Genomic DNA, 24,856 nt, shown 5'->3' with positions numbered 1-24,856 from the left:
ACAAAAAAAATAAAAATAACACATGTTCTGCAGCATTGCTCACAAAATTAGTCCCACAAGCGTGAGTGAAAATCTAGCACATGCAAAATACGTGACTCATATTTAAAAAAAGCAAATGTCCAGTCAGATGTCTTAAGACGTGATCATATAGTAGATAAACCACAGACCCTTTGCCATCAAAAGTGCTCCCCATTTCAACAAAATTTGTGGTGGTTGGGTTCGCAAAGGAAAAGCTGCAATTTAATAATAAAGCATATTAATAATTAATAGTGGTCGATACACTTAAGACTAAATAATAAAAACCCTCAAATAGTCTCCCTTTTATCAGGAAAAAACAGCAACTAATCACCTCAGTTCATAGATCGTTAACCTAATAGCATCATCGCCTGAGTCATTTTTAACTTAACTGTCACATTATCAACACAAAATACAAACGTGGTTGTTAAAAATTGTGTTTTTTCTTTACGCGTAGATTCTCAGTCATCCAGGTCATGGTAATCCACAAAGGTACGTCTTCCTACTCCTTTTCAAACGATCAGGTATGTGTAAGCAGGCAACTAATTAACTATGTTTGTGTTGATTATTTCCATTCGTTTTTTTTTTTTTTTGTATTTACTGATATGTTGAATTGTGTGACGTGTATGTGTGTGGGGGGGTCATCAGCTGATACATTCAATTGTTTTATTGTTAATTTTCATACGTTACTGTATTATATCTTTCAAAGTTTTGTACTTTATTTTTATATGTTAGACAATAAAAAGGTTGAATTGAGGTAACTGAACTCTTACTGTTTGTTGAATGCTTTTTTCTGAAAAACACACATTCGTCTGAAACTATTCAATGACCTAGGTCAGTGGTTCTCATACTGTGGTACAAGTCCCACTGGTTACGTGGGCTGCCTGTAATGGTATATGAAAGAATCACTGAATTACTTAAAATGTTCAAACTGTGCATCATGTTACAGTGGCTTAAAACTTTTTTGAATTCAGTACAGCAAATTTATTAAGTACAGTTCAGTTCTAGTTAACTTTTAGGATGAATACATTTGCTTTTAATCTTTTAGAAGTGTTTGTTTTTTAAACATTTAGGTAAAATTTTTATTTAACTTGTGTGCAATAAATTTAATGGAATCATTAGGTAACTCTATTCTCCTCAAAACTGTCCATAATGTTATAGTGACTGGTTGGGCGAACTCCCGTGCACCCTCGAGGACCCTGCCGAGGGTGTAGAGCTGGCGTGTCGGTGGAATTGAGGAGGTCTTCGCAGTATTCTCCCCACCGACTCACAACGTCCCGAGTCGAGGTCAGCAGTGCCCCATCCCCACTATACAGTGTTGATGGTGCACTGCTTCCCCCTCCTGAGATGCCGGATGGTGGACCAGAATTTCCTCAAAGCCGTCCGGAAGTCTTTCTCCATGGCCTCACCGAACTCCTCCCATACCAGAGTTTTTGCTTCAGCGACCACCAAAGCTGCATTCCGCTTGGGCAGCCGGTACCCATCAGCTGCCTCAGGAGTCCCACAGGCCAAAAAGGCCAGATAGGACTCCTGACGGCATCCATCACCGCTGAGCCACCAACGGGTTCGGGGATCGCCCCCACGACAGGCACCGACCAGCTTACGGCCACAGCTCCGGTCGGCCACCTCAGCAATGGAAGCGTGGAACATGGTCCACGCGGACTCGATGTCCCCTGCCTTCCCCGGAACATGAGCAAAGTTCTGTCAGAGGTGGGAGTTGAAGCTCCTTCTGACAGGGGATTCTGCCATACGTTCTCAGCAGACCCTCACAATACGTATGGGCCTACCACGTCGGACCGGCATTTTCCATCACCATCGGAGCCAACTCACCACCAGGTGGTGATCAGTTGACCTCGTTCGTACTTCAAATTTGGGCTCACAATACAATGCAAAAAATTCATCAAGCAATGGCTCGTAAGTCAACGTACCACTGTATTATATCAGCAATTACAGTGGTGCCTCAAGCTACAGGTGATCCGGCTTACGGGTTTTCAAGATACAAGCGGTCCATAAGATTTATTTTTTGCTTTGACTTGAGGGCAAAAATTTTAGATTTGAGCACTGTATGGTGGCAGTGAACTCACCTGACTTCACAACAAGCAACAGTTTGGCAGATACGGAATAATTATTCTAAAAAAGAGGTTTTAAGCTGTTTCCTGCCTCACCCAGCAACAATTTGACAAGAGTTCTCAAAAGTCTGTCACAGTAACTCTGGTCGGAATGTCCGCTTCATTCAGAGTACAACACACCAGGAATTTGGAAAATCGGATAATGGGTCGGAAAAAAAATTGCCGTTTTGAGTTTTTGTGTGTGTGTGTGTGTGTGTGTGTGGTGTCGGCAATAGAAAATCTGGTTTAAATAAATAAATAAGTCTTTAAACCAGCTGTACGTGGAACTTCATGTGACCAAACTTGGAAAACGGAATAGCTGATTGCTATGCTAAGCTAACGAGCATGACTACGGTTTGATTACATAATTGTTTGAAGCCAAACTAAAATTGCTAAAATTGTGTTTTCTTTATGGCTAGTGTCTTCGGACAAAAATTTTAAACATTTATATCATTTATGTCTACAAATATATGTAAACACGAACAAAGCCTGAACATCCAATGTTGTCGTCTTTGGTGGCTCTGTGGTGACAAAAAAAGACATTGCAGATATCGCTATTGCTGCTGTGTCACAGCCCCCTTCCCAATCAACTGAACCGGGAGGAAGTATTTAGACCCCTTTTGCCGAATGGTGATGTATGTTGCGCATACCTGTAGAGTCAAACAGTAAAACCTCATTACATTTCAACATATATTCTTCAACTTTTTGTTTCCCCTGCTACTTTGGGAACCCCTTCTCTGATTACCTGAAATGTTTCAGTGTTAAGAAGGATTTTAGTGTCATTTGAAGTGCGCATTCCATGTTTTTTTTTTTTTTTTTAGAAAATCCCATAAATACGGCAGCCACTTGTCACATTAAAAGTCCGTGAGCTTAATGCTAACACAGACGGGCTAACGGATAGAAACGCATAGCTTCAGCGTTGCTGTGTTTTAACCATTTCAGCAGCGGATATTTGAACACAAACAGAAGAACAACACATGTAAACATAACAATACTAACAGCCATATATTCTTTATCCTAACAGTAGAATGACTAATATTACTGTGGCTTACTGAGCAGCTGACACAGTCTCCATGTGCAGTGCCCTATATACGTATGTCTATACTATACTGCTCCCAGGTGGCCAAGGTGAGCACACCAGAAGGGGCAGCACAATGTCCATTAAAGTGAAATAAAAACTGTGGCAAAAAATGTTTAATATCTATATAATCTAGTTCATTGTCATTGCTTTATGTTTTTTATTAAGTACTTTATCATAGTGCTGTTTTTCTTTTTAAAATCATATTACTAACATTTCTGTTTATTTTGAGAGGCTGGGACAAGATTTGTGATCAGAGTGCTTTGCGTTACTAGCGTGGTCACAAAACCAAATCGTATCACAATGCACCACTGTGGGATGGGGGGGGGTGTTCAACAAGAACTTGCAGTTTTTCGCAAGGGTTTACTGTGTTCCAAAAATGTGTACAAAGAAAATACTGTCCTCCATCAAAGATGCATGGGGTGGATTTGAAATTTCTTGCATCTATTGCGTTCCAGTCACCTCCACAGGTAAGAGGGTGGTGCAGGACTATTACCAACTGCGGTTATCCAGATAACTGGGCACTGCTGCAGGGTACTCCGGCAAGCTGGGGCCTTGAGCGGTCTGGTCGACGGCGCTGAACTCATCCTTCCTCACCGGCGCATTCTTCCATGTGCCGGTGCCCCACTCTTCTTGAGCACGCGTCATGCTGCCTCCACTGCCACGGTACAGTCTGTGAACCTGTGACAGTCGAAGAAGAGGGGTGAGAAGTGCTCATTGTGTGTTCGTATGTGTCAGATAAGTCACATAAGTGCAAAATTCAATTTTCAAGCAAGTTCCAAGTCACTGTGGCAAAAATCAAGCAAGTCAAGTCGAGTCCCCACAAAACAAAGAGAGAGAGATACTGTGCAACCACTGTATGGTGGCAGTGAACTCAACTCACTTCACAACAAGCAGCAGTTTGGCAGATCGTGAATAACACGTGCCTTGAAGTCCTATTCTCACACATAATGGGAAATGCCATGCTATACCCTTTAAGCAACGGATATTTAAATACAAATGGTGGAGCAACGCATGTAGAGACAATACTCATAGGAATATATACTTCATCACAAGGGTCACCAAGCTTTTTATAAACTTATAAAATTTGCTCAAATTGTGTAAGCGCTAACCCATTCACAATCACATAATCTTTTGATGGGCCCAAACCAGTCTCCGTAGTCTATGACTTTATTTTCTTCTCAATTTAACATAACCGACATGAAGCTTAGTTCATGTTTGACCATCTATCCGTGAGCTAAAGTTACCGTAGCTAACTTGTCATCATGGGATTAATAGTGGCGGATGAAGTTTGATGTTGGAGTTGTCGTGTCTTTAAGTTACGTACCTTGCATGTTGCCATTCTCTTTCACGATTTTACCCAAAACATAATCCTTGATTCTAAATGTAACAACCTTCGGCTCTCTATGCATCATAATATACTAGTGGGTTGTCAGATTAGCGCGTACTACACAAAAGATAACTCAAATGGCACACTATCTTTGAAAATCCAGATTTTCAAAAGTCAACAGGCAATGCCTGACAAGTCATACAGTTCAAATCAAATTCAAGTCTCATGAACACCAAGTCAAATTCAAGTTGAGTCTTTCTTGAGTTTTTGCCAACCAAGTCCTAAAATTGGCGACTTGTGTCTGACTCAAGTCAAGTTACATGACTCGAGTCCCCCACCTCTGGTATGGGTATTTACGTGTGTGTGTGCGTGTGTGTGTGTGTGTGCGCGCGCGCATGTCCTCTCACCTTGATGAGCACCACCACCATTAAGGTGGTCACTAACGTTAAGAGCAGCGTGGTGAGAAGCATCACTGTGGCGGCGGCTGCGTTGTGACTGAAAAACGTCACCGTAGCAATCCAGCCACTGGGTGGTGTTGGGCGACAAGAGATGTAGCAGTGTAGTTAGTGCATCACACGTAGGCATTTATCAGACGGGTGGTCTTTATTTGTACAAATTACTGTTTGCCAACAACTGGGCATAAGACGGGCAAACAGAAAGCAGAGGGAAGGATTCAGAGATAGTGAAGTGAGACCACATTCAAATCCTGCTAGCAGTTTTAACACTGCAATCTTCCCCTTTAAGGCTGAAGTGGAAAGTAATTACATTTACTCACATTAGAGTAGTTGCTTTGTTATTAAACGTATAATTGCATTTTCTCAGCGGTACATTTTGTTGACAGTATTGTATTTTTCTACATTTTAAATTATATCCATTACTGAGTTTTAAAAAAGCAATGAAAAATATCCCCCATATTTAGGTTGGTTACTTTTTATTTGTCATTTTCTAGTTTTAATTTACCTTAAATACAATTTTATCAGTGACTTTACGTGAGTGCAATTTTCTCTTTCAGTATTTTTTTCCTTTCAGTTTAAACGGGGTAAGTGGTTTTAGTTTATTTTACTTTTCTTATAATACACATTAGTTAACTTCTTTTGTGCGACCGTTAACAATGTTAAAATTAGCAATACAATTCGGAAATGTTTTAATGATGACGAAAATTAAACTTAACTTTAGGTGTGCCTTTATATTTTTTTTTCTGTGTTTTGAAATTTGAACTTGAAGGTCAAGAAGTCACAGAATGCATTGCTGTCAACAATGGATCTAAAAATAACTTTTTAAAACACTGTATTTATTTATTTTTACTTATTTGACAAGGTGGCTCGCTGAAACTCACCAAATGCCCCAGTTGTTGATGCCTAAACATTGGATGACGGCCACCACCACCTGAAGGAAGAAGATGAAGAAGAAGGCCATGAAGTTGAAGGAGCTATCCGCCCTGTTGACATATTGAAAGAGACAACAAAGATCAAATGGTGACAATTTCCTCTTTCCAATACCGTGATTGCTTGAATGTCGAACACTTTGTAGCATGACAAATTTGGAGTCGGCGTTAGATTTTCAGGAAAATTTAAATGTTGTATGAATTTCAGATGTGGAACTGTCATAATGTCAGCCTGAACTGACCTAATTTCCGCCAACATAAACAAATGTAAAAAAAAAAATTTATTTAGGGGAAACTGGAAATTAGCCCTTGTATGCAAATATTCCTGATTTTAGCCCTCAAGAAGCAGACAAAACGTGGTCTTCAAGCCTAAAGTGCAAATGTGGCTGTGGGTCAGTTGGTAGAGTGCATCTCTCCACTGATCGAAGGGTCTGCGGTTTGAATCCTGGCTTTGACTGTCTGCTGTTGAAGTCTCCTTGGGCAAGACACTGAACTCTAAATTGCCTCCAGGTCAGCATTGTAAAAGATTAACTGTTCTCAATTGCCTTTACCTGATGAGACAGAGAACTTTGTGAATATCAGCTCAAAATGCATCTTGAAATCATAATCCTAAACTGTAATTTCTGATGGTTTATGTTGTAGCCTCATGAAAAATAAAAAAATAAAATTGATTGATTGTTGTTGTTGTTTATGTTCACATATACATCTATTCATCGAGCGAAATCAAATTTAATCTTTTCAAATATTTTTATTGGATTAAAAGTAATATAATTAATAACAAAGCCTCCAATGAATTAATCTTAATGAAATTAAGGATATTTCATGGGGTCTTGCAGGTGTGAACATGTACTTTGTGTGTAAAATGCTTTGCAATGTTGTGAGAGCATCTATATTTGTTTTTTTTTGTATTTCTGTATTGTGATAACATCATTAATTGTGATATAAAATTTTACATCGTTTCATCTCTAATAGGAAGAGTGTTATTTTGTATATGTGTGTGTTTTGCTTTACAATCAGCTTCACGAAAAGGATAGTGGTGGACCTTTGAGAAATACTGCAGCTGTGTGTTTTACAGTTAATACAGAGTAATGATTCAATTGTGTAAAATACTGCTTTCAATGCTGTTTCTGTTGTACTTCCTTTGCTGAAACGCCCCTGCGACCTACCTGATAGCTTTGTAGATGGGTCTGAACCAGCAGAGGTAACTGGCAGGGCTGAAGAGGATGAGCCAGAGCAACGAGAATCCAAAGTTGGAGCCGTAACCCCCCGCAGCCCACCACGCTATGCAGCCAATCACATTCAAGCACAGCGTCCCAGAATAAACTGCAGCAAATGAGAGAGTTTGACTTGACTGAGAAGAGGAAGTGGCATTCTCCTACACGTGAAAACACAACTCACTCATCCAAAGTGTGAAGATTCTCTTCACCAGCTGCTGATGGGGAGCGGGAATCTCCTCCTGGATATTCTGATAAAAGCATGGCCTCACTTTTAGGAATTTAGGCAGGGGAGGAAAGTTGTTTGCCCGTTCTGAAAGAGAAGGCATTTCAACCTGCCGTTATCTATTTGAAAGTTGCTATATAGCAGGGTGTCGAACTTCTTTTCATTGTGGGCGGGTTAAGGGGGCTGGTTACAATGGTGAAACCACATAAATGTATAATCCCTAAGGGTGTAATGGTATACCAAAAATAATGTTTTTTGTACATACCTTGGTGTTAAAGTCATGGTTCAGTTATCTTTTGCTTCAATACGAACACATTTGATAAAATGTAAAATGAAAGGAATCATGAACAGCTTTAATATTGTCCTTTTAGGAAAGTGTAACATCAATAGTTTGACTTTCTAAGAAATAATTAATGCAGACAGGTGCAACAGTAACAGTTGGAACTGTGAGAATTATTATGCAACAAAAACATCAAAAATCGCAGTTGTTATTGTTTTAAGAGCCTGGAAGATGGTACTGCAACTATCAAATATTTTTAAACTTGATTATTCTATTAATTATCCCATTAGTTAATCAAGTATTCGGATAAAAAAAACTATTTTGCATTATTAAACAAGGTGCATTAATTATTTTGTTCCACGTGGGTCACCATCCTCACGTTGTACCCTAAAATATCTGTAACTTTGAGTGCGTGTAGCTTTAAAAGGCTGGATCTGGCCTGGTGAGTGATGTGGGAGTCAGCGAGTGAGAGTTTGCTGTTGTTAACTTGGGTTTAGCGGCTAGCTTGTAACTGGCTAACCGTTAGCCAGGCTGTGTGTTGAGCGACTCGTTTGTGGGCATAGAAGCTCATGTATGAATGTACTTACTACGCATTTTTTTAAAGTTTGTTCAATAAAGTGATTGAAAGTGCACCGGTGGCTGTGTCTATCCTTGACCACTTCTGGGGGCATTACCATACGCTCTAACTAGCAATGATAGGCTATATTAAATGTGCTCAAATCGGTGTTCTGTTGGTGATCGTAGACGCCACGTTGCGGCATGCCAGTTTTGCTTCACAGTACACATATTTTACTTTATCTTCATTTGCAGGCGTGATATAAATCAGAACTTTGGACATTCTCAATTTTTACAGCTCGTTTCCTCCTGGCTCTCCACCATTTGGCCAATCTATTTCTACATGGTCCTTGCGTCCGCAGTAAACTTAGTCTGTGTGGGAAAACAAATATGCCTGTGCAGCTTCAAGGCAGAGATTTTGCTTCAACCTTTTTTTTTTTTTTTTTTTGTAAATCAAATAAGTCGAGTTATTCGAATCATCGTTTCAGCCCCATGTTTAAATGTGACTGGAAGTTGCGTTTGTACCGCACTGGTATAAATATATGCTAGCAGAAGCTGAGCTGCAGTGTGTTCATTTACCGAGTAGGCATCCGGCTACAGCGTGAGGCGCTTATATTTTTTGTCCCTGACCTAGCATGTTCCATGTGGGAACCCTAATAATCACCCCATCATCTTACAAAATTGCCCCTGCATTTGATTATCATTTTAAGACTAGTTTGGAACAATCGTGGCAAGGTTTCGCAGGCCACATTAAACGACACAGGCTCTCAGAGTATGACACCTGAGCTCTGTAGTGACTGACAAAAAGGATTTTAAGGGACAAACCTGTCATGTTGTATTCCTAATGTTGCCCTAAAAAGACAAACATATAATAAAAAAACAAGCAGTCATGCAGGAGGCAAAGTTCATATCATCATTATCCACATAACAGCCTTTAAACTTTGACCTTTTACGACTGAAAAGGTTCCTCCTTTGGAGATAAAAACACAAAAAGAAAAAGCTGACTACATATATTTTTGACATCTAAAAAGGGCCACTTATAAAGCACATAAGATAAATGCATACTGTATGTTAGCCCACAGAGACAGTATGAAAAGCTAATGTCTTGCACGCTGTGGGAGCCGTTAAACGTAAATTTATATATTTAAAAAAAACGTCTTTGAAACAATAAATGTGCAATAAACAACTCATCTGTTATTGTTAGACATTAAGAAATACGCATTAACGTTAACGGGAAAGCGTTTACCTTCTCAAGTCAACATCTGAGGGGTGGTCAGCAAATTATCCAGGACGCGCTTCCTCGACCCGCCCTCAAACTCGCGACTGCGGCTGCGCAGCACTGACACGTCTGTAGTTCCGAATCGGTTATATTGAATGCGCTCGACGGCGAGAAAAACAACAATTCCCATCATCCACTTGTGTCCAGTAAACAGGAAGCGCGTGACTTTCAACTCCGAAACCGCCCACACTAAAAACTTGAGACTCAAAAGCATGTGTGCTTACATGTGCGTCTTAAAATCGAAACAGGAAGTTTCTATAGAGTCACTCTTAACCGTTATTTGCCCTTACGGTGAATGACATACACCAAAATGTGTATAGGACGTAAATGCTGTTGGTGAAGCTGCGTTCTGTGGAGGAGGGTTTTTCTAAAATCTCAGTGGTTGGTATAAAAAATAAATAAAAAATAAAAAATAAAAAAACGCAACTAGTAAACGGAGTTGGGTAAGGGCCCCATACTTTCAAGATGGTTGCCCCACATTGTTTTCTTTCTTTATTGCAATGGATGGCTGTTTACAATACGAGTGTACGGATTTAAACATTTAACCATATTCATGCTTCGGCACCAGCAGATTCACATATTCGCGGATTGTTTTTCAAATTTGTTCGATTTTTTTTTTCTTAAAAAAACATTTACTGGTGGTATCAGAATCAGAATCAGAATCATCTTTATTTGCCAAGTATGTCCAAAACACACAAGGAATTTGTCTCCGGTAGTTGTATATCCCTGCTTATTCATTAATTTTTAGGGTTTAAAAAATATATTTTTCAATGCAATTATAATGGGGATCAATTACTCCAGATTTTTGTGATTCACGGTCAGGCCCTGGTCCTTTCCCCCCCGCAAATAGCGGGGTCCACTGTCAAAGGTCACGAATAACAATAAATACAAATAGAACAGTCACTCATGACGAGATTAACAAATACAGAAAGGATAAAATGAAGGATGAAAAAGTGTAGAGTACTTGATTGACACTAATGCATTGTCTGAACTCGTTATGAAAAGCAGGCCTATATTAGTGCCCCCCCCTCCCGACAAAATAAATTCTTGGGTGGGCTAAGCCACTCAAAATGTCAAAACCTAGCGACGCCCCTGATATTTACAAAAACAAATGTGATATGTCAACATCATCAATAAAATATTTATTAACTAACCAGAATTGCCTTTTTTAAAATATGATCTTCAAAGGGGCCAAACAATACATTCTTCCAAGCGAGCACGACATTCCTTATAATGTTATTGTGACTAAAACCACACAGTTTATGACCCCCAAAGAATTAACAGATGGACAGTGCTAAAAGGGGGACAACATGGTTGCCCCACAATCAAAGGAGTCATTCTTATTTGTGACATCAGACCTGTGAGCATGATCTACAGTGATTTTAAATGTCCCTACAAACCATTATATTTTGGCACATGTAAAATGTTAGAGACAAAAGAAGATTTTTGTGAAATTAAAAAAATGAGTTTTTCTGGTTTACAGATTAAAGATAATAATTTTAATTTAGGGTATTCTAATTTAACAATTGAAAGGCTAACTTGGGGTGGGGGATCAATATTTATTGAAAAGGTCTTTCAAAGAGGTCTTTGATGTCATTTCATCGCAAACCAAGACAACTCCAAGAAAATACTTTTCTTCATAAATACACAAGTCCAAGATTTGCACACAACTATAACATTACACTCAAATGGTAAGTATTATGCTTTGTGGATAACAATAACAGGTGAGTGTACTACAACTACAGTCTCTTGAACTAAGACTTAGCCTTAAATGAGGAGTTGGGTTTTTTTAAACCACTGTGCCTGACCAAGAACAACCTATCAGAGACAGTAGGCATCGCCAGTGTCAGTTATTTGCACAAACTTAAATAAAAAACGAGGGGCGTGACTTTGGTCATACTTAAGGGATGTGTTAGTGAAATGAGGCTAAAAACTTCAAAACTCTCCCTTTAAATAGCTTTTACTTTGTGTACAACGTATTTGGAGCTGGCTCAGATCCTTCTTTTCTGTTCTGATTTGTGTTTCAGCTTTATCTGTATAGTTGTTGTCACTGTAAAGGTTGCAAAGTTAAAAAGATGCTTTCCCGAGAAGCTCTTTTTAAATGTATTCATGTATTTATTTATTATTTTACAATTAAATATATTCAGATAATTATTGTACGTTACATGGCTTATCCATAATTAGTTATACGATTCACAATATTTTAGTGAAAAAAGTACCAATGACAATGTACCATTGACAATGAATTAAATTTCCTGTTAGTGACAATAAAAGAATAAAGACAAAAACCAAAGACACAAACAAAAAGATATATATATATATATATATATATATATATATAAAGTACCCACTATAGAAAAAAAATCATTGAGACTTGTTTGTTAAAGATTTCTTAATGGATATCAATTACCAACCTACAGTTCTGATTTGTTATTATATTAATACACCTGAAATAATTATCAACTTCAATTCAAAAGAATTACAATAATAGGGTTAGTTTTAGAAATATTGATTATTTATTTTGGGGATGTTAAACTTTTTTGGGATGTTAAACTTTCCCAACAACATATAAAAACTATAGTTTAAAACTGTTGACTCTATAGTTTTTTCCCCCATCAAACGTAAATCTTCTATTTTGTTTTCCATATTGTTATTGCATATAGTTCTCAAGTTCTTTCCAGAATGTAGCGCTAATGGAGCAGCCATAAAATAACTGTGTCACACTTTGAGGTACAGTTTTACAAAAGGAACATTTGTTATCAACATCAAGCTTCCCCGAGAGGTTCCATATGTTTTACTTTTATTTTTACTGTGGTACTAGTGACGTAACAATATGCTCAAAATTCCGACTTCTGGGGCACAGTGAACGCAGCTCTCCAAACTTGGTGGCCAATCGAAACGCCCAATGCAACAGTCTGCGCGACATATAATCAGTGACCTTTAGTTTAGTGTACATTATGTTCCGGAGGTCTGCGTTAATACTTATTAGCACAAAAATGAAATTATTTAACTACACACTCCCATTAGTATTAGTTTATATTGACTTCTGTAAATCGTAACAACATTAATTTACTCTTTAATCATTCACTAAAAGTGCCGTTTTGTCAAAACGCGCATTGTGGTTCAGCAAAACAAACGCGCCGTTGTACACTCGGTGGCTAGCCTCTGACCAATCAGCTGTGCTTTCTGACGCAGGCAACTTACTCCCGCCAATTCCGACTAGGAGCGCGAGGCAGGCAGCGGGGAAGCCGCGGAGGGACCTAGAAGAGCTGGAAGCGGCCAATTGTGCGCTACTTTCGGGGGAACACATTAGCAATACATGTCGGTGAGTTAGCGACAAAAGGTTAAGTTCCCCCCCACCCCCTTCGACCGGGGCTGTTTACGTGCCGTCATATCGAAAATTCATCCACCGGAGAAGCCGGCACCCTCAGGTTCGTGGTACGAAGATGTTGGCTGCGGAGGCACCGTCAGTGGAGGGGCTCTTGGCAGCTTCGACACCCCGTAGACGAGGTATGCTAATGTAACTCGGTTGTCTATGTTTATTGGAATATACATGCGTAGATGTCACTTTTGTTGTCCGAGGGCTAGGTTTGCCCCTTTAAAGGTTCCATACAATATATGTGTGTACTCAGAAATATGGCCACTTATTTGGCATTTTCGCCTCATGCCGGTTTGGCCTCTTACAAAAATGCTAACTTTTCTTCGCGCAGCTCATAAAAGTTGAAGTTCACACTGTCAGGTAAGCGCTTGCAGTTTCGCCACCTTAAACGCCGTTAAACACAATTCGGTTCGTGTTGGTTTTAACTATCCGGCGCAGTTGACGTCGCCGCGTACACCCGGCCTCTGGCTTCCCAACACCGGCAGGCTATCCCCTCCACCTCCCTCGGCGTTAAAGGTGCTCAAAGGACGGGGTGATCCAGCCGGAGTAGCCGCTGACTGAATGGCCTTCCTGGGCTAGTTTTGCTAAGCTAATTGAGTCTAGAATTGGTTTCGAGTCGACGACTTAATCCTCTACATTTTATGTCAAATGACAAATCTCTTGTCATAGTGGAACACTGGGAAGTGTTCACCTGGGACTTAATGTATTGAAAATTTTTATTTGTATTGTTTTTTCCTGACGGCCATCCACCCTTAGGCTGTTATTGCACCTCTGGGTGGCGGTAGAACAAATCAAGCCATTTGGAGCAAAATGGGCACTCTTAATTATGTAAATCAAAGAGATGTTTACTGCAATACCTGCCATGAAAAGTCAGTGACAGCAGTGAACCCTTGCTAAGACCAGGTACAAATAACGAATGCCCCCTCCCCCAAAATGTTTATAATAGCCTAAATTATTAATTAAAACCCTGAATATACTCCATAATACCATCCCAAATACAATTAAATAGCATTTAAAACTCATTTTACAACATTACACTTAATAATGAATGGCTTACAGATTATTTGATTTAGAAAAAAAATGTATGAGGACACTGGCGTATGTGTCGCCGCTTTGCAACCCGTAAACGTAGGAATGCAAAAGAGTACAAGTACTTACATTTGAGTACTCGCCAATACAGAGCACTGAAACTTGATAATGCTGTTTTCTCAAAATTCTAATGAAAAGCAGTTTTATTTTAATCAAATATCAAAACACAAACATTTCTCAAACAGGGCATATTTCACTCAAATATAACGCCTTTTAGAAAAACAACTTGTCATTACAACATGACAGCACTAACAGAATTTATCCCCCCCCCCTCAGGCATTTGCTTCTCCTCATTAGGGTCACGGGTGTGCGTGAGCCTATCTTCGTTAACTTCAGGCGAGAGGCGCCGTACACCCTGGACTGAATGTCAACAAATCGCACAAATAGACAAACAATTCTCACATTCACACCCAAGGACAATATCGAGACTTCAATGAACCTAACATGCATGTTTCTGGAATGTGGGAGGAAACCAGGAGAAACTCCACACAAGCCAGAGGAAAACATGCAAACTGCACAAGAAGGCTGGAGCCTGGATGCAAACCCATGACCTCTCAACTGTGAGGCGGTCGTACTAACCGGTTGTCTACTGTGCCACCAGAATAAATCCCATATTACAATACAAAAGGAAACATTAGGCAAGGCAGCTCCATTCATTGACTGTACTCATGCATTTTGGTGACAGAGACTCTCCACGCTGTGCTCTTTATCCACGGTTACCGCTGATATTGTATATATAGTTAAGAATATTTGTAAAACACAATATATATACTGCTACTGTATTGGTATGTCTTGGCAGCTGCTGGCTGGATGAGGGGTCATACCAGGAAATGTAAATTTTTGTTGTGAGCGCTCATGTGATTCGACATGGCATTTTTAATTGGCCGTTACATCTGCAGCGTTGCGAGACCGTTCATTTCCAATCGCAGCAAAACTAGTGGCCGACAGTCGGTTGCAGAACCCCACATACTGCACAACTGTTCAGTCGCTGTTGTTCGCGGTCAAGCCGACCGGCTCTCGGCCAGTGGCCTATCCGAGCTAGTCCTCCGCTAACATCGGGCTGTAGAAGGAGCAGAGCATTCGGATGGAATCTTAAGGTATTACAGAAATAGCTTTAAAAAAATAATGGGTTGGCATGTTTTTAAGCGAGTTAGTAAAAGGTGGTTTGGCTGTGGTGTGGACACTTGTTATTCTTGGAGGTTAGGGACCAAGACCTGCTGGGAAGAAACAAAAAAGTGCTTATGTTTGACATCATGTCCCTGCCCCCTCAAATGTTTTTATAATTACCTATGGTAATCGTTCAAACGCTAAATATACCCCAAATGCATCTTACATTACTGTTTGGAATAAATGATTTACAGCCCTGCATGTATCATGTAGTCCAACAATTCTCACACTTGCTAAGGTTAAAAATAAGGTTACTTTATTTTATTAATCAGGGTGAGGGTAGTACCAACCAACTGGTGAGTAGATCTCAGTACCTGAGGAGGTTAAACTGCTTAGAACATACAAGGCCTTCACAAAAAAACTAAAAATGTGGTTAGTTAACACCTATAGCTGCTAACACTAAAAGACAAGTATGTTATGATGGTTTTTTTTTGTTATGATCAAATGATTTGTGGTTTTATTCTCTCTTAATAGTATAGTAAGTCTTTGATTATGTATCCTGTATTATATTGTCTTGTAGATGTATTTTACATCTTTTTTACATCATGGCCAGGGGACTACAGATGAAAAGTATCCTTCAGGCTAATTCTGTCTTTTTTAACCATGTGTATTTCATGTGTTTTATGAAATTGCATTGTCCCCTTTCAAATAAACTGATTAAAAAAAACCGTAGGGCAATAAAGGGCTTGCAAAATTATGAACCTTGTAAATATCTTCAAAAACTGATACTGAGCTATCGGAGCTAGTATCTGCATTGTATGTCATTTTAAGGGTTTTCGCGCTCAAGTATTTGATTCAAAATTGAAGGTTGTGATCATGCTCAATGCCGGTTCATTGTTATTTGCTTTCTGATGTCCCGCTGTTTCTGTATTTTTCAGGTATGGATTGTAAACCGAATAAGGCCAACAAGAAACTGGTACAAGGTAAATATGGAGAAATGGGGCTCTTACATGTGTAGATTTTGACTTGACATCATTAGGTACACCTTCCTAATCACCACAGTCTGTATCCAGAATCTGGTTGCTCAAGGACAATGACAATTTCTGGGTCGCCTTCATCTGCCCCAACTCCCAAAAGGAGGGGAAAATTCCATCTTTTAAAGGCAGCATAAAAGGGGCTCAAGAGGGGCAACGTGTTAGGTTGGATACACTGTTATGTAAATTAGCCAAAATGTATTATGAATCATGATCTGGCAAAATTCATAACGACTTGCTCAGACACACATTTTCAGACGAGCTGCTAACAAGAGATTTACCTGGTTGTTTAATTTCACACTTGATAGTTGGGGATACACTCTAGAGACCCAATTATGTCTCACTGTATTGAGTATATTTTGCAATCTATAACAGCTATTTCCAGTGACTGTGTACTTTTTTTCTGCATGCAGCTCGCCTCCCTTTCAAGCGCCTGAACCCGGAACCAAAAGAAAGCAAGCCTTCACCGAAGCGTCCCCGTGCACATGTTTGCTCTGAACCAGTAGTCTCTGACACAGAGAATGACAACGAGTCCGCTCCGCTCGCCGTGCCCAGTAGACCCGCCTTGGTTAATGGCCGCGGGCCCCTCGATTGCTTCCTCAGCAAAAGGCGCCCTTCAGCTTCAGACGAGAACATTATAGATCTGTCCCACGGCGGCCCATCTCCCGTCAAGTGCCAAGATGGGTCCCGTCACACCTCGCCGCACATTAAAAGACAGACAAAGCGGGCACACGAGCATATCCCGCGGGAACTCCAGACGCGTGGATCGCGCTGCTGACACGCACACTTCAGACCGCACAGAAAACCCGACAAATAAAGACGACGAGACGGTGGTGGAAGAGGAGGATGATGGGATCTTGCTGCTTGATACGACGCGGGAGTCCGACAGCGAGCCAGAAGAGCAGAATGCATCGGAGAATGTTTCCAGTTTGGGCAACAAGTCAACGTTGTCAAATTTGTCAGGGTGTTCCACACGTGAGAGCTCGCCAGAGAGGACTAAAACAGATGAGCACACGCCCGCCACCACACCAACTGCAGTACGTGCTCGTGTGACGACACACCTCTCAGACCTTGTCATATTGCTGCATATTGCTGTCCTCGGGCAGAAACGTTGCATCTCCAAAAAAACCCCATCATTTTTCAGGAAACCAAACAAATGGAATGTTTGTTGAGTCATATACATTGCATCATCAAAGAGAGCAAGCCCTTTTCAGCATTTCATCTTGGACAATAATTTGTAAAAATAAAAGACCAAAAGACTGACCAATAGTATCTATTTGTGTAAAATATAAAATTGATCAAATTTAGACAGGAGGTTTTGGTCCAACGTCAGGGGTATGATAATTGGATACATACTCTTGTTTTCAGATCTATATTATACTGTACTCCTACCGAGGAAAGAAGCGTGATTGTCAGTTCTTCAGTCAAGCATCAGACATGGAGAATCAAGTATAGAATGCAATATAGAATACAATAAAAAATATTGAAAATGTATATTTTTTTAAGATCCGGTCCGCCACGTAATTCTAAAAATGAGTCCAACCTTAGAGAAACTGATATAAAGTCCACACAAATGGTCATAATATATCATTAACATTTGTTGGATCGTTGCACCATATTTTATACATTTCACTGTGGCCCTCTGGGGGCTATGTAAGAGCTGAAATGGTCCCTGATTTAAAAAGAAAACAAAATTACAGATATACAGTATTAAAGATATTCCATTGACTGAGTTGTGTCGGGACATTGAAAGGTGCAATTGGTCCCTCGTTTCAAACGATATTTCACTCAATTGTTAGCATAAACCAACTCAGTTTTGCAGTTTCAGCAATGACTTATGGACTGGCCTCTAACATATCAAATAAAATGTTCTATCATCTGATTAATGACTAGACGGGTAAAACTGGTACCTTTCAGTCAAAATAAACTTGATTTTCCCATCCTAGGAGTCAGCAACCACTCCACCCCCTGCAGATAAAAGGAAGATAAAAAGACGCTCGTTAAAGGTGGGACAGGCTTTCTTAAAAATAATTTTACAGTCATGGCTTAAGGTTTCACGTTAATTAACAACTTCGAAAAGCAAATTGACGTTCTTGTTTGGTCCCCCCCGTAGAATCTCCAAGAGCAAGAAGAAAGGCTTCGGCTGCGCCAGGAAAAGAAGCGGCAAAAGGAAGAGGCCAAGGCGGCCAAGGAGAAAAAGAGGGATGAGAACCGTAAGCTGAAGGAGGAGCGTGAAAAGGAAAAGCGGGAGAAGAAGGAAAAGGATGAGCGAGAGAAGCGGGAGAAAAAGGAGAAGGAGGAACGGGAAAAGGCAGAGAAGCTAAAAGCGAAGGAGGAGCAGCGCAAATCCAAGCTGGAGTGAGTCACACTGCCACAAAGTTCCACACTCAATATTTTTTTCTTTTCTTCACGCAAAAATGTTCACGCTTTTTTTTCCAGGGCCAAGCTTGAGGAGAAACGCAAGAAAGAGGAGGAAAAGCGGATGAAGGAAGAGGAGAAGCGGGTGAAAGAAGAGAAAGATGTGAGTTAATTATTTATTTATCCCCCCCCCCCAGTTTGACCCCAATATGTAGCTTTTGATACAATACGTGGTTTTCATTGGACAGCTGTGATGTGCCTCGAATTTAAAGTGGTTAAATGTCAATGAATGTGGTGTGGTATGGTTTGTTTTTTAGCGTCTCAAAGCAGAGAAAGCGGAGATCACAAGGTTTTTACAGAAACCCAAAATCCAGCAGGCTCCAAAGGTGAGTTGAGCTCCACGAAGATACGTAACCGTACTGATTAGAGGGCGGTTTTTATGCAAACCTCTTGACACTGCTTCCGTGGTCAGACTCTCGCAGTGGCTTGTGGGAAGTTTGCGCCATTCGAGATCAAGGACAACATGTGCATGGCGCCGTTGTGCCGGGTTCAGTGCGAGGAGTCTGCCCTGGAGGAACTGGACCGCTGTTTGTCGAACCCCAGTGACGACCCGTGTTCACTGAAGGACTGGATAGGCCAGAAACCTCGCCGCTCTGGCGCCACCAGACCCAGAGTGCCAACCGCCGACAGGTGAGACACACTGTCGGTACTTGAAATACTACAATTTTACCTTTGCTTTATTAGGTTTGGAGAAATCTTAAAAATGCTTTCAAAATCAATAGCTGTGTGACACAATATTTCCACATTGCATGGAAAAGTAAAACCTATGTGCGTAGAAAGGTACATTAAACTTCCATCTAAAAGGGACGTATTACGTTAAGTTGACCTTTTAATTGCTTGTATACAAATAGTTTGGTTTCTGGAGGGCCTGCCTACTCATTAAGTGTGAAGTTAAACAACCAAGTAAATCTTTTGATAGCTGCCTGTTTCTGAAAATGTTTAGGGGAGTGAGCTCTTAATTTTTCCATATAAAAATGTAACACTGTGCATTATTTACATAATAAATTACAAATATGACATTTTAAAGTAATGGCAGGACTGTATTGTCTGAAACAATCAAAGCTAAAAGGTAAATAGCAATGGCACAAATCAACGCTAGCTAATAGCGTTATCAGTGCGTAAAATCAGCAAAATTAAGTGTAATTTGGCAGCGTGATGATGAAGTGCTGCCTCAGTGAGTGAAAATACAATCCATGATCCTTGTATGTCACACGCATAATGTTAAGACACCTGGGAGCTGTCTAACCCCTCTTAACAAAGATTGTACCTTTTGGCACTTGTGTTCTTCTCAGCGATTGTATTGCCGTGGATGGGCCCAAACCAGAGGGCGTACCCGATCGTAAACTGTACGGACCCATGAAGTTGCTGCTGTTTCGTGAGAACCACCGTCCAGCTTACTGGGGAACCTGGAGGAAGAAGAGTTTTCACATCTCACCGCGCTGCCCCCTCAGGAAAGACACGGTAAAACATTCCACTTTCAAGTACAGCAACACAACAAGAGTCAAATGCCTTTACGTCATATTGAGCTCATCTTCTGCCTCTTTTAATATGCTGTGGCAATTGTTTTGAGTTCGACTCATACCGTCGTTGCCCCTTTTAACGACAGGATTTATTGGACTACGAGGTGGACAGCGATGAAGAATGGGAGGAAGAGGAACCCGGGGAGTCCCTCTCACATAGTGAAGGGGTGAGTTTGGGTGGGAAGGAATTGATGCCAGGTGACATGGATGGAATAACAATCAGGAGTCTTTCTTCATAAAAGATGGTATTAATAATCGTTTACGGCACCAATAGTTAAAGGCCACCAATGAAGTTTACCTACGCAATGCGAAGATGCTCAAGAGTACAGAAGCAAAAGAAAACTCCCATGGCGAAGAAGCGACAAATCTTCATTTACTGTTATGCTATAAAACAATAACTAATTATGATATTAGCCAACATCATGGTAGTTATTTCTGTAAACCAAAATTTACACAATAAAAAAATTATGCCAAATTCATATTTCAGAAAGACTATTGAGGCAGTGAAATTCCAACTAAACATACATTTAGCCTCTTAAGCAGTTCTTACTGTTGACGACAACCTGATTGAAATAAGCACACATGACTCGAAGTATTGGTTTTTATTGTCCATCAATGAAAATCAAACTTGTCATTTCATGCTAGGCTTACGTCAGCAGTACTCGCTGGGGTGGGCTGACATCGGTCCAGCCTGGATTATTCAACCCTCGCTGGTGAGATCCAGCCACTGTTGCGCATAGATCCGCCAGCATGATCCCGCCCGCCGTTACGTGCATACACTCGACGGCGAGATCCAGCTTGCTGCGATGCATACAGTTTCCGGCGAGACGGCACAAAACAGCCCGCCAAGCCTCTCAAGTCGCAGGACTCGCTGAGCATAATATATCCCTGCAGCTTGTTATTTAGACAACTGTAAAATAGATTTATATTATGAAATAAATGCATATGTTTCCTTTAAGTGTCAAGAGCTTGGATATGTAAAGATCAGTTGTATTTAAAGCAACCGGTTACCCCCTTCAGGAGGATGAGGAGGAGGGAGGCGAAGATGATGACGACAACGATGGCTTCTTCGTCCCTCATGGGTATCTGTCGGACGACGAGGGGGCGCTAGAAGAAGCGGTATGCCAGTCAACAGCAGCCATTTTTTGGGGGGAGGCTTCTTAACGAGTTTTCCTAACGGCCTTGCTACTCTCCAGGATGGCGGTGACCTGGAAAAGCAGAAACTGCAACAGAGAAGGAAAGCCAGGGAGTGGGAAGAGCTGATGTCTACCAAGAACAAGATGAAGGTGCTGCAGCCGGTGGTGAGGGGCTGCCTCTGGGCGGGTGAGGGCCCGGTCTCGGATCTTCTGCAGTCATACGCTGCATGCCTCATAGAACCCTTACCCAAGGCTGACATGAGCCCCAGCCCAGAGGAGCAGACTGAGAAGTGCGCCAAAGAAGCGCAGTGTAAGTGTGAGGCAGTATTATTTTGTTTACCCCCCCCCCCCTTTTTTTTGGGGGGGTAATTTACCAGGACTTACTTCAGTCACCTTTTTCTCTCCAGTGCTCGGTCAGCTACTGCCGCTGCTGCACGGCAACCTGAACAGTAGCAAGGTGATCATCACTGAGTTTCAGGAATATTGTCGGCAGAAAACATTGTCCTCCACACCACCTTCTCAACTGTCCAGCCCCGAAACTTCGCCAGACATTCCCACCCGGTAAAGCCATACCCTCTTTCACGCAGACAGCCTGCAAAATTGCTGCATCGGAGCCATAACAGTAGTTCATGCATTTATCCACGGACAGCCAGTGCCTTTTTTACTGAACCCAGCAAAGGCAGGACATTGCCTTCGCAGAGCAACATTGTATCCAGTAATCAGGCAATTGGATATGCTTCTCGTATAAAGTAGGCTGCTTATTGTGCTTTCAATGCGAAAAAAAGTTTATTTTTACATAGAAACCCAGAAAAATTGGCACATCAGAGCCATTGACAGCAGTATCTGGCTGCATTCATGATATTGCAGTGCAGCGACAGGAGTTTCTGGTGTGATGCATGAAATAGGACAGCGACATTTGGTTTAACACAACACGACACGAGAGTGCCAGGGGCAAGGTTATTACAGTGAATGAAAATGAACGCAATATCTAAAACTAACATTTTTAAAACATTTTTGTGAACAAAATAAAATAACGAGTTAAAAAAAAAGTTAACTAACTACAATAAAATTTTACGTTCGCAAAACTAAAACTAACTATAATTATAGCGGAAATATCCTTTGTTTTCACCTTTGTCAATTTCATACATGAGCTTTCGGCGTTGCTTTTAAATGTAATTATTACGGATAGATACGGAACGGATATGGAAGGAAGGTCAACTAGTCCTTTGGGAATAGTAGTTCACTTACCTTATGTCGCCTAGAAGTGACGCCATTGGACAGTGCCGTCGAATTGACTGCTCGCCACTCGCCAGACCAAGTGCAAGTTTTGCCGCAAAGCTAACTTTTACGTGCAAGCTGTTTTTTTTGGGGTGGGGGGACTGGATGCACTTTCACTGGAGATACAGCAGGTAAAGGGTGTCTTACTTTTTATCTATCGGTCTATCTAACAGTCACAAATCTTAAAGTCCCCTTGAGAAGTTTCCAATTCAGCAACTAGGGTAGGAAAACATGCAAATAAGAACTTTTTACTAATGGTTGTTTTTTTGCAGTTTTTTTGAAAATTATTTTATTGTATTTATTTATTTATTTACAGAATACTTATTGTGATCTTTTTTTTTTTTTAATCTCACACTTGACAATTACCCTGAAAAAAAAAAAACCTAATACTGAAACTAAAATGAAGCATTGTTGAAAATATAAAAACTAACAAACCTGATCGAAACGCTAATTAAACCTAAAGAAAAGTCGAAACAAAATATTATTATAACCCTGGTCAAGAGCCCCTTTGACACTGCCCATGAAAGCTGGCATTACCCTGTGTTGCTGTTCTGTATAACTCAATTTCCTTTGCCCACAGGCGGCCTTCTGCCTCTCTTATTTCACGCATACCACCTCCCAAAGTAGAAATTTGCCTTGTCATCATCCTCCTCCAATCATTGTTGATGCCATTTATACAGAAAGAGCGACATGGACGAAAGGCAGGCATTACTGCGATTGCGACTAATGAAATCTGCAACCTTGCATAATGGCAACAGAAATCAAAATAAACTACAAAGTCTTAAAAGTGTCAGTATTATATTATGAAGTGATCGTACTTATTTTTTTGCTCTTTGTGGCAGGCCTCAGTCCCTATTGCCTACAAATGCACTGTTTACTGTAGTCTGAGAAGCAGATGGATGAACTGACATGGCACATAGAGCCTTGGCAGAAGTCTGCACTGGTGGGCTGTTGTGATTTATAATATCAAAATTTTCTCCTCAGAATACAGTTGAAGCGTCTGATCCAGAACAACGCAGTTTACGAGAAGCGCTCCACCTACCGACGCAGCTGCTGGTACGCACACGCCGAAGTTCTGTCCCGCTTCGGCCTGGAGGCTCTCCCGGTGCCCGGGCAGTGGTCCTACCTGACCGGCGGCGCGCGGGAGGAGTCCCGCGAGGAGGCGGCCACGGGCTCTCAGGGCAACTCACCCACCACGCCGCAGACTCCATCCGCCACTTCGGCGGCCTCTAAAAGAAAGAGCACTGGCAGCATGTCCATCACCAAATTCATGAAGCGATGTAGCGACCCAGAACAGGTAACCAATTTTAATATTTGAAAATAAAACACTTTAAGCTCATATTGTCTTGGGCTTCACCCCTGCCAGACGGACGAAATGGAGGCCGACGGTTTTCAAGCTGACACTGAGGAGGATGACGACGACTGCATCATCGTCTCCATGCAAAGCGGTGAGCTGGTTATAATTATTTTTATTATTAATTACAATTAGCAGTTGTTTTCCTGTCGAGAAAAAATTGTGTGTTTGAGGAGGCGGACCAATTATGACCAATAAACATCTTGATCACCCTATCGAAAGGTGCAACGTTGATTATGTAACTTGTCCATTGTGCTCTGTCGACCCAGCCAGAGAGAATTCCTCCAACGAGGCAAGCGACGTAATGGAAGTCACCCCGTCCGACACGGCTGCTCTCCCAGTGGCCAGCGCCGCTCCGACCCTCGCCACAGCCTAGGAAAAAGGCGAGGCGTTTCCCATGTTCCTCGCCCTCCCCTTCTTTCCCTAATTAATTTCCTCCCCCGTGAGCGTGGCGAGGAAGATGAAGTGGCGCACTCTGTTCACGCTGGAATTACCCTGCCGCCAAGTGGCGGGAAGCTAGTTGAAAACTCCCTCAGGCGTGTTTGGTGTGTTTTCACTTTTCCGACTGTTCCGGCGCACCATTCATGGCAAGAAGTGTCCAAAAACATCATTATTTACGTTTTAGAAACTTCATTCTAATGTTGTAATTGTATATAGGCTGCCAGAAGTTAAAATCACATTAAAGGTTCCTCCATTTGTTTCCTGTTGTACCATTTACTCTGATTACTTCTTAACCCATGACAGCTCACTGGAGTAGTTGCTAGATCTGTCCTTGTACAGTTACAGCCAGTGTTTTATATAAATATGCATTGTTGTGCAAGCATACTTGAACAAGACAAATTCATTAAACAAGAAAAAAAATGGCTGCATTTTGTGTTCATAGCCTCAAAATTGCAACATTTTAATAGGCTGCACTCCTTTCCCAATTAGACTGATATGACTTGAAACTTCTCACACAAGTCCAGCTCTATGGAAGTCTGATGTGATGATTTTTGTGTATCTAATGGTTGTTCTCACGGTGACCTGGTGTCAAGCATGTCTGCCTCACAGTTCTGGGTTTGAATCTGCTCTG

The 24,856-nt window shown here is 41.0% G+C and overlaps 2 protein-coding genes across 2 annotated transcripts; one reads left to right on the top strand and one right to left on the bottom strand.

Annotated features, from left to right (window-relative positions):
• Positions 1–570: 570 nt before the first annotated feature.
• Positions 571–9,507, bottom strand: scamp4 (secretory carrier membrane protein 4). Its single transcript, XM_061684203.1, has 7 exons — positions 9,437–9,507; positions 9,016–9,042; positions 7,314–7,442; positions 7,082–7,238; positions 5,868–5,969; positions 4,939–5,056; positions 571–3,882 (listed from the first exon to the last, which is right to left on the bottom strand). The coding sequence occupies exons 2-7, from the start codon at positions 9,020–9,022 to the stop codon at positions 3,694–3,696; spliced, it is 702 nt and encodes a 233-aa protein (XP_061540187.1). The 5' UTR covers positions 9,023–9,042; positions 9,437–9,507; the 3' UTR covers positions 571–3,693.
• Positions 9,508–12,632: 3,125 nt separating this feature from the next.
• Positions 12,633–24,547, top strand: chaf1a (chromatin assembly factor 1, subunit A (p150)). Its single transcript, XM_061683757.1, is given in 17 exon segments — positions 12,633–12,979; positions 15,983–16,027; positions 16,492–16,753; positions 16,755–17,115; positions 18,025–18,084; positions 18,192–18,436; positions 18,518–18,599; positions 18,754–18,822; positions 18,909–19,126; positions 19,789–19,957; positions 20,103–20,183; positions 21,037–21,135; positions 21,213–21,462; positions 21,560–21,713; positions 23,415–23,727; positions 23,797–23,878; positions 24,054–24,547. Coding segments are annotated over 17 exon segments (2,661 nt in total). The 5' UTR covers positions 12,633–12,915; the 3' UTR covers positions 24,161–24,547.
• The last annotated feature ends 309 nt before the right edge of the window (positions 24,548–24,856 follow it).

This window comes from Phycodurus eques, chromosome 8, assembly GCF_024500275.1.
Source record: "Phycodurus eques isolate BA_2022a chromosome 8, UOR_Pequ_1.1, whole genome shotgun sequence".
Taxonomy (NCBI): domain Eukaryota; kingdom Metazoa; phylum Chordata; class Actinopteri; order Syngnathiformes; family Syngnathidae; genus Phycodurus; species Phycodurus eques.
The sequence above is the reverse complement of the archived record's forward strand: the minus strand, read 5'-3'. Positions and strand labels throughout refer to the sequence as shown.